A 16,451-nucleotide genomic window follows, 5' to 3' on the forward strand; every position below is an offset into this window, starting at 1 on the left:
TTTCAGCCCATAAGGTGTGAAAAATATACGGTGAGACCGACGCTCGGACGAACCTCGATCTACACGAACCATCGGAACCCAAATCGGGCTGACATGAGACAGCTCACAAATCCCGCAGTTGACAGCTCCGAGAAAATCGTCACGCGCCACATCTATACGAGCATTATTACCTTGCGGGTAGCAGACATGTGTTGTTCGTATATTCTAATGTAGTTCCAATTCCCGAGCTATGTCAACCAGCGCATAGTATGCGCACACCTACTATCGCTACCAGGTAGCCCCCAAGACAGCTACACCTGCATTTACAGATGTACTACGTATACTTAACGTAGTCGAATATGTACAATATAACACAGTTAGACACTCCATCTAGCCCGCACAAATGAATATCCAAAAAGATGCTTAATTCACCGCTTTATGACGGGTCGGATGCGGGCAGCCGTAGCGAAAGCGCGAGTAGCGCGAGTCAGATCGGACCCGAGTACCGACGAGCAAATTACTGAGATTCTAGATTCCCAAGATGAAATATGTACCAAAAAAGAAAAAAAAAGCCAAAACCAAAACCAGGGTCTAGTCTGTAAACTGCTAAATCGACAGGGTCAGTCTAGGGGGATAAAGATTTCCACTGAATCTGATTTGCCCTCCCCTTACAACTTACAACCTGGAAGTGTCTAATGCACGCTGCACGACACCTGTGCGGTGCATGAAGGGCCAGTGGTTGGTTCCGGATAATCATTTTTTTCTTTTCTTGGTTACTATATGCATAACTATGTTGTACTAGTGGCTTGCATAACCGCTGTCTTTGTGGGGCGATGGAATTTGTACATGTAGGTATTAACTCCGTGCGTGGCATCTAACTTAGTTAATTACTCTGCAGTGCGCACGTCTGTAGATGTATGTAACTGCATCCCGAATCCTGTTTCTTGTATCCAGATCTACATTCTCAATCTTCACAATGTAAGGTCAACCACAGCGGAGTGGTGCTGTGGAAGACAAGAACATTTGAAGTGGATGTTCCCCCTCGCCGAGGGCATCCCCAAGAATGAAGAAAACATCTACCCAAGTTCCATACTTTAAGAAAATAGGTCCCACTTTGTGCATGAAAATCAATCCTCGGCAGAACTCCGCCGAGATCTGCAATACCCCGTAGGAAGCTAAACGGATTATTCTCGGAGCAACAACGGAGCAAGACTGAAAAGAAAACAAGTTTAAGCAACCCACCAAGTCACAAGTTCATCCTGTGGATCTTCATCGCAGAGGTTAAACACACAAAATAAAAGCGTATATTCATAGCCCCAGCCTCTAGCTGCCGGTCAGAACGCCAAAACTGAAATCCGATCTGATCGAAGCCTGCAGGATTCACGTGGCTGGAGGGAAGGGCGTTCCGTGGTTCTGTGGATTCTTGGAATCGGTACTGGGAATTTTGGATTATTTCAATTTTCAACCAACCTAGTTTCAACAAGGGATTGAGATGGATCTAAATCCTGTGAGTTCCATAAGATAAGGATATAGTTAGTGTGCATATTAACTTTACAGTGAAGTTTTGCACTGCAATGAATAATATCCCATCAGATTACATGTAAACGCGCGGTCAACTAAGCGCTGTCAAGGAAGAGCCACAGCTTTAGATTGACAACCCGACGTCAGAGAAAAGTCAAAAGTGGACGATCTCGATCTCCAGATCGGGGAATTCGGAGTTAAGGAATATCCCATTGGGAAATATTATTGAGTATCAGTTTCGATGTCAGGGCTAGTTTGCGGGTCTGGAAAACCCAAAATTGAATGCGAATTAGTGACAGTCCGTTCCATGGTTCAGCTTCCCCCAGTTTCACCTTTGAAAATCGCTTTTTGGTATGTAACCCGAGTTGTTTTCGATATTTCTTGCCTAATTCTAGATTCAATATTACCGTAAGCTTCAATGGACATCATATATACTCTAAATGTAGAGCAGTCTCATAGTCTATTTTTGTTTCTAGAACTGTCCCTCCCTATAGACTCGAAGTCCGAAGACCCTAGAATTTGTATGTTATATCGAAAGTAACCCATATCGCAGATCAGTAGGGAAAAAGGAGCCCAAGTACCGAGGATGCGTAGTGGGGACGGGTTGTGCGGTGGACAGCTGGGATCCGCATGCAGTATTCTTTGGATGATATTCGGACCCGCAATTGTGGCACTCTGCGCTGTGGATGAAATGATCATCACAATCAGGAAAATAAAACCGGAGAAACCGAGGTTCCTAACACCTAGGAAATGCAGGCACTTTGCAGACTTCTGTCAGTCGAAAGCACAGAGTCGAAAAGACAAAATGTAACAATCACATAGCATATGTGAACAGATGAGATTCCCAAACATAACCCTTGCCATTTGGTTCCAGCGCCAAAAGACGTTCTCGCTGGTGAACGCAGCCAAGAGAAGGGTATCGAAATGTCATGTCTAACTCTGTCCCCGTACCGGACGGCAATGCGACATGTAGTGAAGTCCAGAAGAAGTGAGAAGAAAACATTAAAAGGGAGACAGATAAGGAAAAGAAAAAGCCAGTCTATGCCGTTGAACCCCATGACTCGTAAATGGTCGCAAGAAAACAAGATAGACCTCCCAGTCGTAAAGTGAAAACGCTGTTGCGAATGCCGTGTAATGTCGAAAAAGAAGAAACAGAAAAAAAAAGGCCGTGATCGAATCCAATCAGCGATGAGGAGAAGCCAAATGCTCCGAGCCATCAACATCACTAAAAGGCGAGTGTCTCGACTCAGCATCCACACCACTGCGCATCTGATTCCGCAAAGCAGGAAGCTGTCGTCTGCGAGCATTAATGAACCAATTACTGATCTGTATCGAATTAGCAACCATTCCAATTCCATCTCCAATTCTCAAGCCAGAACTCACCTGACTAATCGACAGCCCCGTCCTCGTCATAAACATCTGCTTATCCTCCTCACTCGGATAAGGATGATCAAGATGCTCATGAAACCAAGCCCGAAGTATATCCGTAACAGGCTTCGGCAGATTCCCCCGTCTCCTCTTCGTCTTCGGATCAATCGGATCCCCCATGATCCCGAAATTCGCCTGTCCATGCCCACCACCACCCATCATCGACATCTGCTCCTGCTCAAACGAATGTCCATACGGCGGCTGCATAATAGGCTGAGCGAACTCGCGCGGCTCGGGCCCCGCGCCGGGCTGGCGGTAATCCTGCGTGAAAGGGTCAGACCGCGGGGCGCGCTCGACATAGCCTTCCCTGGAGGGTGGAGTGTTCATGCTTCGGCCTGGGATGGAGTCCAGGTCTCGGATGGGCGGGAGAATTGGGCTGGGCCCGCGGGCACGGCTGTCTGATAGTCGCATGTGGTGGGCTGGGTCGGACATGCGGGGTTGTTGGTCGCGGGCGACTGTGTATTCGCGGTGGGATTCGTATGAGGTTGAGGGTTGAGGGTAGGGAATTGAGCGGGGGTCTGCCATATCGTGGGCTGAGGGGGGTCGGGCTTGTGGGGGGTAGTATGGTGTTGATTCTATTTCATCGTGGAGGTGGGCGGGGAGAAGCTGGAGGAAGTTAGTATATGGTGTATTTTGTTGGTAGGGTGTGTGATTTGTCTACCTCGCGGAATGAGGGGAGGGTTTGGTGAGGGTGTCCCGTTGACGGCTGAGTTGTATACGAAATAGCCATATCGGTTTCTTCGTCGACCTCTCGGGACTGGGACATAGACGAGGTGTGAGTGGGACAAAGGTTGAGATGTCCCGGATGTGGAATGGTTCACAGCAGCACAGATAGAACTATGTTGTATATTGTACTGGTCGACTTCAGACTCGATATCAGAGGGTAAGTTATGAGACAAGACGAGTCTCGAGATGTCGAGGAAGGTGTTGAAGAAGGGACGAATCGTCAAAGGAAATACTAAGAGAAATAGGCGTTTACGATGGCATGGTAGAAAGAAGGCCAAGATTATATGCAAGGTTGGGGAATGAGGGCAAAGATGGAAATGCGTTCCAAATAAGGGCCTGTCGAACCCGAATGCAAGAAAAGAAAAAGAAATAAGAAAAAAAAGAAACAAACCTCATTAAATCGAAAAAAAGACATCCAGCTGTTACATATCCATGGAAAAGCAAGAACAGGGGCCGAAAATGACGATCGTGTGGAGTTGAGTGTCAAAATGGAAAATCACTAGCTTAAGGTTGACAGATGCCAAAGAAGGGATCTCTCTCACGAACTGCGGTTCCATAGATTGGGAGGGGGGGGAGGAGTTCGGAGGGTGTGATTGGACGAAGGGGAAAGTATCCCTTGGGTCATGATAAATAATGGAAATGGAAAATAGATGGATTTACCAATTTTGGTTATTTCCGAATTTTCCGATTTATTTGAAAATTGGACCCGGTCATCCCTGCTAAAGCATAGCAATGTCTTCTATAGCTACATGATAGGAATAGAATCGAGAATACTATCATAGCGCACAAGATAATGGAGGATATGAAGGATACAAAACAAAACAAAAAGAAGAGCCCGGTTGTGACAGCCGGAGCGAATACTGTCATATGTGTCCGAGTCAGGCAAAAGCTGATCACTTCTCTAACGTAGTAATGAAATCTGTAAATCAAATCACATCATTGCTTTTTCTGTGGGGAGATGTGAGATCCAGTGGCAGAAAGTAAAAGAGGGAAAAAGAAAAAAAGAAAAAGAAATGGGAAACCTTACCGATCCAGTCAGTCCCATGGAAAGTAAAAGACAACCGGACATTGATCAATGACTTGAACTTTGTGCATTGTACTCCATACGGTAAGATAAAAGACTACTCCGAGTCAAAAGAAAAGATCGCCGAGCTCTGTTCCACAAGACATTACACCATCACACAGGTCCAAAGCGAATAAGAAAGCCAACAAGTGAAGTCGCGATCGCAGATTGCCCAGACTCCAGAGCCTCTCATCGGCGGGCACGGAGATCGATCGACCAAACAAAGACCGCAACGGGGAGAGGGGGTTGGTATTGGTCAGGGATGAGATCGCCTAGGGGTTCTTTAATTGGTATCTCCACTTCCTTCGAGATGTGGCGCAACAATTTTTCTATTCTTTCCATTTATTATTTCTCTACTCTACTGTATACGCCGTAGGGCAACGTCAGAGCAGGGATCACCCGAAACCCGCATTACCTATTCATCGCAATTCTATGCACTGTGAGCTGGTAATCATGGCTGGTACCCTGATTGGAGGGAAGCACGCATATGATATCTCAAAGGTGTGCAGGGAGCATATGTGACAGCAGGGCACTTACATTAGAGCGATTCTGATTTCTTAGGACCGACCTCTTTGACCTTAGTGTATTAGGTCTGAGTTTACCGCGCTTCTCTTCCTACTCAGCTTGACAGGCATATCCCGAGCCGACCGACCCACTTTACCAGCTATGTACATGGTCACATTCTGACAATTCGATATTTGGAGATTCCTTAGTGCCCAAGTGGGCCTGCAAGATATACAATGCCAAAGCGGAACAATGAAGGTCGAGAGTGACTTTTTTGTGATTGGTGGGGTAAGGCCAGAAGTGTCAGATTATTCTATTGATCATATGTTTCAACAGCTAGCATTGGAAGGTGAGAAATTACCCCTCTTGATCGGACGTTTCGCCCGAATCCTGATGCCTTGGCAGCTGTCCCAGTGTGGCCCAATTCACAGCCTAAATGTCTCAAGATGGCAGCCAACCCCGGGCTTTCGTGAGCCAGCCTTATTGCAGCCGAGTGCAAACTAAATTCCGTGATCCACTCAGATAGATCCAGACAACTGGATAGAAGTCAGATAATTGACCATTCAGTTCGGCATGAAATAAGAACCCTTGGAACCAGCCTCGTGTCCCTCGTGGACCTCGATCTGGAGAATCTTAAACTCTCTCGATTTGCCCGTCATTCCAGGGCGCGATCTGAAGATATCCTTGAAACTTTCCCAATCCATACAACAAACCTTGAACAGTACGGAGTACAGGCCAATATGTATCGATCTAAGGAATAAAAAAAGAAAAGTAATTGAAATTCCAACCGATCGTCATACCTGCCATGCCCCAGTCTCAATGACGAGATCCCGAGATCGTGCATGAAAGGGAATGCAGATCATCGGATCTCGCAGAACAGGAACTAGGATCGGCCCTGGAAATGACTGGTCTATTTTCTTAGGAATGAGGTCTAGTCTACTGCAGTAGTCAGTTGTACTAGATACATGTACACCGGAAGAATTACTCCAGATCTTTGGAAGTATTTGTCATTTCCCGGTAGGCGGGTTCGCCGATCCTTGGTTCTGTCCACAGGTACCACAGGTACTGTTTTGGTCTCAATTTTGAGTGTGCTGTTAACCTTATTTCTCGTGACACTTAAGCTTGCTTGTTCCTCCCATTTCTCTTTAACAGGTATTCTTCTAGATCAATTCAATTCTTAAAACAAGGATTAAAAATAAGTTAAGACAAATATCCCCACTCCGTCTATTCCAAATCCAGGGTTCAGCATAAGGACCCATGGTTCATAAAACTCGATCCCAAAATGGCCGTATGCATACTCCCCCATAACAAAATAGACACAGCCCTACCAGCACCATCCCGACAATCTGAATCCCCGTAATAATTGCTTCTTCCACAACCCGACCGTGTCACTGCATTTATCGCCAAGAGAGCAGTTCGTGACAGCGACCAATCTCTTTCATGCAAGCTGGCCTCTTTTCGCTATTGGTCCGATCGGGGTTGTTTTCTATTTTAGGCATGGGTCATTCACTGGTACCTGACTGGCGTTAGATCAGGTACATACTGTACTTGGGGAACCTATGGTGATGGTAAATAGGCTATTCTGGGCACGTCAGTCTCTGGTCGCAGTAATCTGGATAGTGTCGGGCGTGGATTGACATTCTATCACAATGGTTGAAAAGGGAAGGAGACACTCACTGCATCGCGCTAGCTCGCCAGTTGGCTCGAAGCGTTAGAAGGCAAGAAGGCACTGCGTCGCTCTAGCTCGCCAGTTGACCTGAAGGGTTACAAAATACTACCATGCATAGTTATCCCACCAGGAGAATCTTACTTGCCTTCTAGATAACTAGTAGCAATAGATGGAGCTAGCAGGTATGAATAGCCTTGCATTTATACATAGTAGTGCTTATCCTCTTCAAGACTGACGGCGCCATCTGTCGGCTTCTAAGTGTAAAAGGTACCAAATGGGGGCACACTAAGACCAGGTATGTGCTGGACGCTTAGGGCGACGATTGAATCACATATTGTGTACTGTGCCATTGTTTGAAAAAGACCCAACCGGAGGCTTCTGGCCACAGCAATGAAAAAGCTACCTACCAGAGTGTAATACAGCAAAATTATATCCTGCTTTCATTCCTGAGCTCCTTCAAACTGTACCGCCCACAGCAGAGTTGTGAAGTCAATGAGCTCTTGCTTCGAAATGACGATGTCATTCTCCCTGTTGTCTTCCGCTGGTCGTCGAAAGAATTAATCCAACCCCATCACGAGCTGAGGAGGAGGATGATTGCGGTTGAAGTGAACTTTACCCTTCGACTTTGTGATGGTCAAGTGTGTCTTGTTGACGGGTCTGGGATATCCATGGCTCCCTTGCCACTGGTCAATCGTAATCTCTGTCTTCTTTGGATGAATCTTGACTCCGATGGCCACGTTGGCTTTCTGTCTTTTTGGGTTGACCCAGTACTGGGCATCACGACGAAGCTTGGCGTAAGGCTCAGACGAAGCCAAGAGAGTTAAGGTAAGAACGACTTATAGACCTTGCTCCATCCAAACGTCGCTTGAGATATGTCTCAACTGATCAGGAGAGATATCAATGTTATGCTCCGGCGGGACAGGTCGTCGACAAAATAATTCCTCAAACTCGATTGTCAAGGGTACTTCTGGGCTGGCGGTAATCTGTGCGCCGTGACGGGATATCGTAATGGACTGCCGTATAGTTGGGAGGTAGCAGGGCTGATGGTGTGGTAAGGAGCCGACCGCGTCTGAAAAAGCTGTCTCAAACGTGATATTGGGTGTCTTTGGATTGATAGACACGATGAGTAGAAGCTTCACATCGCCCCTGGAGTTCGTGAGCCACCATTCTGCGTCTGCCTTCAACTTTCCATAGGACTCAGAGTCTCCAACTTCGACCGCAACAGTCGGCCATTTTGCATCGCGACCTGGAATAGGTTGCGAAAGGGCCCACGACTCATCGGCCTCCTTTGAAGAAGATACACCTCGCACGCGTGCAGACCCTACCACGAGAATCGACCGATGTAGACTCATATCGCGTACCACATCTTGCACTTCACAAAATAGGCCGCGGGAAGCTACCTGATGGACCCCGGTCACGAGCTTTATTATCATAGATCGAGTGTCGTAACTGAACATAGATCGAGCGGAGCTCGAGGAAAACTCTTCCGCAATGGTTGGTGGCACGTTTGTGAAATGTAGGTATTTGATCACCTCGATAGGAAGGTTCTGTTGCTGTCTTATGATCCTCCGGATAGTGTTGGCATCCGATCCGATGGCTTCGTATGTGTCATCAGGTAGTTCTTGGAAGCACTTGACGGCAGGTGAGTCCGAGTTATCGGACAGGTCTGAATGCCGCGGCATAGTGGTCAATTGGCGAAGTGATCTCGACTTGAACAGAAAGTGCTGACATTAGTAGTAAGGATTAACTAGATAGATAGTGAGGTTGTCTCTCCCACATGGTTAAGTCATCCTTACCTTATCAATCGGATAGGGTTCCAAGGTTACAACACTTCGTTAGCTGGGTCTCGCCGCCGGAGTAGTGTTGTTCAGCTTGTTCTTGCCCTGCGTAGATGATTGCTATTCTATCTGCCATGATAGTGAATGTGGCGGCATTTTGGAGAGGGGAATGTCATCGGTAAGGTTGTGAAGAGACTCAGCAGCGAGGAACTATCTCTTCTCGAGCGTGAATGGGGAAATTCTGTGACTGCCGCCAGGTAGAAGGCTAATTGTATGAAGTAGAAGGACTTGGAGAGTACGTAAATGCACAGTCAGGTGGATGGAAGAGAGAAAGAGAGAAAGAAAGTGCTATCATGGCATAGCCTCAGCATAGGTTAGTCCAGACTCTAATCTCACCTTTCCCTCTAACTATTCACCAGTTGACTAGTTCACAGTAAATCTAACCCTCGAACATTCAGCCCAGAACCAAAGACAGGGAATATGCACACAATGCACTTGTACCTGTGATTGGAAATGTACAGATGATGCGAGAAATAAATCCCACATAACTCACAATCCCTGTACACGTCCAATCAAATCTCACACAGCCCTGTCAACCCAACAGGGATTATCGGGACGGGCGTCCGTGATTACCGGCCTGTTTGAGGTGATGCCAATCGATCCTTGATCTGATTTTCTTCGGGGATCCCAAGTAGATATGTGATGAAAGCAACGTTGGTGTATTCGGCCCGAGATCGTGTACTCCCACAAGTTCTGATCTGCGGAGATGAGGATGAGGATGACGATGATGGATATGGATTTGTATCAAGAGGGTCTAGAAATGCATCAACGCGAGACTGTCATTGAAAGACTATAGAAATCACAACCAATCTCACCCACAATCTACCACTTCAAAGTCCAGTTCCCACTAAACGCACCCTTACCAGTCAACTTCTGCAATCCACCCACAGAAAGCACACGCGAAGTAGAGTTCCACTGTACATGCTCAGCAGACACCACCTCCCCACCAAACCTAACAACACCAGGCCTTGTCTCAACACCAAGAACAGTAACCCTGTCCAACGGATTCACCTCCTCCCATCTCCCCTTCGCCTTAACACTGAGAGCCGATCTCTCAACCGTGAACTCAACATTAAGGGTCTCATCCGGCACATTACTCTCCCCATCATCAAGATACAGCTGCCCAGACGCAGCCCCATGTCCACCAAGCGCAACAAGCAAAGACCAAGGCGTAGCACGCGCCTCCTTAGTCGTCAACGCCGGCTCCTGCATCGGCAAGACACTGCCACCCCTGACGAAAACAGGGATATGGCCCAGTGGCGCGGGGATAGTGGTATTAACGCCTGGCTTCGCATCGACGGCTTCATGACTGTACCAGTCATACCAGACCTCTCCGTGCTTGAGGCCCGGGAAGACACCCTTGACTGAAGTAGCCTGTGGCGCAAGCACGGGGATGATCATGAGCGCCGAACCGAGCAGGAACTGTGTGTCGACGGCGGCGAGGGAAGGGTCAGTTGGGAATTCCCAAGCGAGAGCGCGCATGACCGTCGTCCCCTCGGTGTGTGCCTCATGGAAGAGAGTGTAGAAGTAGGGGAGAATGGCGTAGCGGATTTGCATGGCGGATTTGGTGGCTTTGGCTACGGAGTCCCAGACATAGGGCTCCTGCGGGATTGCGGAGAGGGTATTGTGGTTTCGGTAGAAGGGGAAGAAGGCGGAGAGTTGCATCCAGCGGTTGCAGAGTTCTTCGTCGGTGTTTCCGTTGAAGCCGCAGGTGTCGACGCCGAACATGGGGATGCCGAAGAGGGAGAAGGAGAGGGCTTGGGGGATGGAGAAGAACATGTAGGCCCACTTCGAGGCGTTGTCGCCTCCCCAGTGGCCGGCCCATTTGCCGGAGCCGGCGAAGGTCGAGCGGCCGATGATGAAGGGGCGTTTGTTGGAGTCGACTTTCAGCAGGCCGTGGTAGGTGGCGTTGAGGATTTGGTGGCCGAAGAGATTGTGTACGTCGTATTCTTGGACGCCGTCGTAGTGGGTGGCGTTCGGTGAGACGGCGTGGACGGCGAGATCGTGACCGTCCTGGTCGTGGTTGATCACGTAAGGTGGGTGGTTGATGTTGCGTACTCCTGCAGTGGGTGTGGTACGCAGATAAGGGGTTGTGGATGAAGGGCCAGAGTCACCGGTTGCAGCGGCGGCAGCCTGGCTAGACGCTGCCGAAGACGCGGCTGCGGCTTCGGTCTTGTTGCTCAGCTCGAATCCTTCGGGATAGTCGTAGATCACGTTGCCAGGCTCGCCGGGGAGTGCGAAGGGAGGGTGAGCGGGGTTCATGCTCAGGTTTTTAGATCCGCAGCTGCCGACGCAGAAGGAGGAGACTTCATTCATGTCAATCCAGATGCCGTCAATGGCAACTTTCTTGTGCCAGGTCACGATCTCGTTCGCCCAGAAATCATTTGTCTTCGGGTTGTGCCAGTCGGGGAAGACAGTATAACCGGGCCAGACAGCGCCAATGTACTCGCTTCCGTCAGGGTTCTTCAGGAAGACATCATCTTTATGCCCGCGGGTGTAGGTATCATAGCTGCCAACATCAGCAGGTACCCTCGAAGACAGGACCAGAAAGACTTACGCATCAGAGACATTATCAGGGTTCGGAATATAGATAGCAGCATCGATGATGGGGACATAGTGACGGCCACTGCTGTGTAGCTTGTCCAAGAACTCCTCACCCTCGCTGTATGGATAGCGGTGCTGATCATTGTCAAAGTCGCGGTAGCCATGCATATAATCAATGTCATTCCTGGTCAATATTTAGCAATTGTCCAAACGGCGGGAACGAGCGATCAACCTACCAGATAGTCTCCAAAGGAATTTCGAACTTCTCAAAGTTGGAGACGACATGCTCAAGCTCAGTCCAGTTATGGTAGCCCCAGCGGCACTGGTGGTATCCAAAAGTAAAGTACTGCTGCAATGCCGGCAGGCCAATGGTGCTCAGCTGGTAGTTCTTGGTGACCTCTACCTGAGTGGGACCAGAGTAGAAGGTGAGATCAATGCTGCCTCCCAGGGTGCGCCATGTTAGACCTTCAGGCTGCATGATAATCTCCTGACCATGAGCGTTTCGGAAGAAGACACCGTGCGAATAAGAGACATAATCCTTAGACTGATCCGCGTTGTCAGCTGCAACGAGGGTGTGATGGCCCCTGTGGTCGACCTCGTAGTAACGGGTGTCTAGATAGAAAGGGTGGGTTCCGTAAAGATTGCTGGCCGGTAGTTAGTATTGACAATGTTGTAGAGAAACCCCACGCTGGTCGTCTGAAACTCACAGATCAATAGGATCACCAATATCCGATGCATAGAGAGTCACAGTGCGGTTGTTCAAGATGCGCAGTTGCTCGATATGCTCTCCAATCCCGTACAAGTTGTAATCTCTTGGTAAAGAAGTCACAAACTCAACAAACTGGTTCTCAAATACCAAGACCGAGCCAGTGGTATCGAAGATAGCATCACCAGTAGCTTTACGAGTGACCTTGAAGTGGAAAGACGGCTTGTTCGACCAGGTAATCTCAAGGTCACTTCTTCTCTCCGAAGCATGCTTATCGGAGCTAGGCCGGGGAACGACATGCTCATCCAGCACGAACCAAGAAGAATTGGAAGAATCAAGATAAGTCGGGACAATTTGAACATTGAGCCGGTCATGAGCGAGGTACTCAATAGAAAGATCTAATGAGTCCACATCCGTACCATAGACATTGCATGGCTTCCCTGCCAACTTCAGGGTTGCAGTCAAGCCGCGAGAAGACTCCCGTACGTTGGAAGCCCTGTAGCCTGGACACACGGACTGTGCGTCAACAGCTTCCGGGTCATCGATATTGGCGATTAGATGCGCGCCCGAATCAGAATCACTCGGAATAGTGAATTGTGAGTATGCCGATGAAATAGTCGAAGAAGCAGCAGAGCGAGAGCCCGCGGCGGATGTTGAGAAAGTACCATAGGCAGCTGGCAGGAGCCAGGTACCAACGAGAAGGTTTCTTACACCGACCATAGCGACCGGTTCCTGGCGTTTAGAGCAGGGAAGTTCGTCGTTTCTCAAACGATCTGTCCAGCGCAGCCCCGTTCTTATAGGTCCAGAGCGCAAGGAGGTTCGTTGCACAACAGCTGCACAGGAATTGACAGGAACCGATCACCATCCCGAGGCCGGAATACGATTGAAAATATCCGTCGATTGTCCGGTGGTCCACATCGTTTGCCGAGTTCTTTTGCGGGGTTGGTCAAGCTTCCAAGCTAAATCAAGCTAAATTATGGAATGCTGGGGCTGCGCATTGCGGGGAGGGCCCCTTGCGTTTACCCGTGCGATCCGATTGCTACTGCATGCCGATGGAATGGAGGAGTACTCCCTGGAGAGTACTCAGACAGTCAAACTCGTTGATTCGATGTCCAATCATTGGTCAAACATGCCAATCCGGGCGAAGCCGCTGGAAGGTACTGCCCATGTAGGAATACCGAAATGTGTATGTCTATTGTAGGTAGCAATATCCAACTCGGAAAAATACAAGTCCGCAGAGTCGGAAGTACTCCATCGTCCCACATTATCCTGCGTAAGTGGTTAGCAGTCTCCTTGGCGCAGTAATAGGGAAAACCCACCTCGCCTTGACGACTGCCGATCACACGATATAAGACCTTGTGATTGGCCAGTTGTCCGATAAATATCCGTGTCCATTGGCCCCTTGTATTTCCTATGCTACGGCCGAATCTCGTCATGACCCCGTCTTTTGTCTGCGGTGAGCCCTTTCTCTCTAGTGAAGAATCTTATAACTACCGAGAGACGCCTGGAAGACGTCTGGGGAGTCTGGACTCTGGAGTAACTCTGGAGGGAGTGTCCGTGGGAACCTCATAATCTTGAGTTCTCGACCCCACGTACATATCTTGATCAGTCAATCAACCGAGGTTCCCTTTTCGAAAGTGTAACGACAGTATACACTTCATCCTCAAGCGCATTGGTTTAGCAGGCAGATATCCATCAAGAAAAGCCCTTCTTCGGGAAGCCGAGAGGGATCAAACAAGCACTCTCGGTACTTCGGAGGCTCCGTTTAGACGATACTTGAAGTAAAAGAAGCCGTGAAGAGTGAACAGCTTGATTGGGTCCGAGGAAGACACCAAAGCGGAGACAAGCGCTTGTCGTATCTTAGCGGTGTCCACTCCCATTCAAACAGGTTAAAGCAGGGCCAGAAAATCGCGCATCGTTTGATCTTAGCTCGGCTCAAGCAACGCCATGAAGATGTCAGGCCACCATAGCCGACTTGGCCCATCCGATTAGGATACCTTGGCTTACGGGCCGAGATGATGGAGCTGTCAGTGTTTTGCAGGATGAAGCAGGATGACATAGATTCGACAATCGGAATACTCCCTGAAAGAGTCAAGACGCATGTCAATCTTGCGAGTCCATGGAAATGTGGGGAAGGCTGAGGGGAATCCGTGGTTGGCGCGAGATGTCGGGCCGAGATAAAGTAGGGTCGCAACGACCCCTGATCTAGAAGATGCCTGGAACGACCAAAGCAAGTACGAATGCGAATAAGATCAAGATGAACGCCATCCGCAGGGGCCTTTGCGGGGTTTTTTTCTTCACTCGCAAGGACCCTTCCCCCGCGCACGCACTTCCCCAGGTTTCCGGGATTTGTTTTATAATGGACCTCGAAAGTCCCCGATGAAACATCGCATCATTACTGCAAGGAAAATCATAACATGAACCACTCCTCTGCTGAGTCGAGTCACATTACCTAGACATATACCCCAGATCCAACAATGTCAACCAAAAAGACCTATAAGCAAGCCTGCGACAACTGCCGCCGCCGCAAGATAAAGTGTTCCCGCGAACTCCCATGCGACAAATGTCAACGGCTACTTCTCTCCTGCTCATATAGCGACGTCCTCCGCAGAAAGGGCCCCAAATTCCGCACTCTCTACCCCCTAGCCCCAATCCACCCTCTCATCTCCCGACTCGACCATCCCGAGCACCCCAATCCCGACGCAGACGGGTCCGGCCCGGATCTGGAAGAGATCCCGGACTACATGTTCAAGAACTCCCCCATCTCCCCAGAGTTCATAATCACCGACTCGCAGTTCGTCGGCCGAGACTTCTCAGATACATTCTCGCACCTGCCACCACCGGAACTCGTCTCCTCCCCCGGCTCAACAGACTCAACAGTCGAATCTGCCATCGGCTACGGCTACAACTACCGCTATGCCAGACCACAACCCCCGCGGCTGTCGCCGCAGATCCTCCTCGCGCACGTCAATGTCTACCTCAAGTACCTGTTCCCAATCATGCCTGTTGTTCGCGGCGACCAGCTGCGGCTGGACTGCCATGCGCCGGAGCAGCTGACTGCCCGTCGGTATGCATTTCTTGCCTCGTTGTGTGCGGCAACGCATATCCAGCTAAAGCTGGATGGGACTGCGCCGGTGACGGATTCGGCGCAGCGGCGTATTGGGGACGGGCAGTCGTTGATGTCTGGAGAGGAATTGCTTTGTGAGGCTGTGCGGGCGCGAAGGGAGGTTGATGTTTTGGAGGAGGTTGGGACCGAGTCGCTTTTGACTTCCTTCTTTTTGTTTGCTTCGTATGGGAATTTGGATAAGCAGGATCATGCTTGGTTCTTTCTGTGCCAGGCCACTTCGTTTGCGTTTACGCTTGGCTTACATCGGGAGGGGACGTATGCTGAGTTCGAGGCTGAGGAGGCGGAGGAGAGACGGAGGATTTTTTGGCTTTTGTTTATCACGGAGAGGTGAGTGATACTGCGGTGGTGTTGACGACCAATGCTGATTTGTGATTACAGGGGATATGCTCTCCAGCAATCGAAGCCGGTTATGCTGCGCAGCTCGATTCATAAACCTCAGGTTCTTTGCTCGGAGGATCCCATCTTGGCTTATGGGTTTATCAACTTGATCAACATCTTTGAGAATCTCACCCCCAGTCTTTATGACTGGATCTCGGCTGGTGGCGGGGATGGCATCTTAGAAAGACCGCCCACTTCTGCCATCCAATCGAGCCTGTGCAAGCCTATCTCTCTAGACGGAGTGCTCGAGATCCAGCAGGTGGATATCCTGATCACACAGCAGTGGCTGCAGGCAATGATGTGGAAGCTGTCTATGAGCCATGCCACGCAGAGTGCATCGCGTGATGACGCAGTCTTACCATTTCATCTCCCGGTGGTGGTAGGCAAAGCCGTGATGAGTGTGATCGGGGCAGCCTCCCAGGGAGCCGTCGACGCCCATGGAATTGGAATGGTAAGCCGGAGTCTTTTACACTCAGCTTTCGCATACTGATTGAATGTCATATAGGAACAAAAACTCTTCGACCTGGGCGTCTCCGTGGCGGACGTGGCAAGATCACTCGGACCAAAAGCCGTCCACAGACTAGCCGAGTCGACTATTGATCCAAATGAGTTGCTGTGGGGTATTCTGCACACGCTTTCTCAAATCCGCGGCTCCCCTTCTTACCTCTTTCCGACCTTGTTGGAGCGCTGCAGGACCGTGCTTGGACTCGACTGCACGATCACCGCGGGGAACTTCCTTCCTATACTCGGTGCGGCTGTGCCGGATCAGTTGGCTTCGTGGTCTGGCCAGCATGTGTGGGATTATACCGGTGGTGGGGAGGATATTGATGTCGATGGCCAAGAGTCGGCATCTCATGGATCAGTGCAGGAATTAGGGTTTGGAAATTGTTTATTGGGATGATTGCTGTATTTTGGGTGGCGTGTGGATTTTGTCTTATGATACCAAGTGGAGTTTTATAGACGGTTGT

General features: G+C 49.5%; 4 protein-coding genes across 4 annotated transcripts; 1 reads left to right on the forward strand and 3 right to left on the reverse strand.

Moving 5' to 3' along the window:
• Positions 1-2,682: 2,682 nt before the first annotated feature.
• Positions 2,683-3,694, reverse strand: N7515_005349 (homeobox domain-containing protein; the record flags this gene model as incomplete). Its single annotated transcript, XM_056666093.1, has 3 exons — positions 2,683-2,826; positions 2,884-3,534; positions 3,590-3,694. The coding sequence occupies 3 exons, from the start codon at positions 3,692-3,694 to the stop codon at positions 2,683-2,685; spliced, it is 900 nt and encodes a 299-aa protein (XP_056519689.1).
• A 4,032-nt stretch (positions 3,695-7,726) lies between these two features.
• N7515_005350 (uncharacterized protein) lies at positions 7,727-8,572 on the reverse strand (the record flags this gene model as incomplete). The annotated part of the gene is made up of 1 exon (XM_056666094.1): positions 7,727-8,572. One exon carries the CDS (start codon positions 8,570-8,572, stop codon positions 7,727-7,729), a length of 846 nt encoding a protein of 281 aa, XP_056519690.1.
• A 978-nt stretch (positions 8,573-9,550) lies between these two features.
• N7515_005351 (glycoside hydrolase family 31 protein) lies at positions 9,551-12,698 on the reverse strand (the record flags this gene model as incomplete). The annotated part of the gene is made up of 4 exons (XM_056666095.1): positions 9,551-11,237; positions 11,286-11,456; positions 11,509-11,916; positions 11,980-12,698. The coding sequence occupies 4 exons, from the start codon at positions 12,696-12,698 to the stop codon at positions 9,551-9,553; spliced, it is 2,985 nt and encodes a 994-aa protein (XP_056519691.1).
• A 1,757-nt stretch (positions 12,699-14,455) lies between these two features.
• On the forward strand, positions 14,456-16,384 carry N7515_005352 (putative C6 transcription factor (AmyR); the record flags this gene model as incomplete). Its single annotated transcript, XM_056666096.1, has 3 exons — positions 14,456-15,432; positions 15,484-15,934; positions 15,989-16,384. 3 exons carry the CDS (start codon positions 14,456-14,458, stop codon positions 16,382-16,384), a joined length of 1,824 nt encoding a protein of 607 aa, XP_056519692.1.
• Between the last annotated feature and the right edge of the window lie 67 nt (positions 16,385-16,451).

The sequence above is a fragment of the Penicillium bovifimosum genome, assembly GCF_028826915.1.
Source record: "Penicillium bovifimosum strain IBT 22155 chromosome Unknown utg000005l_segment0_segment0, whole genome shotgun sequence".
Lineage (NCBI taxonomy): Eukaryota > Fungi > Ascomycota > Eurotiomycetes > Eurotiales > Aspergillaceae > Penicillium > Penicillium bovifimosum.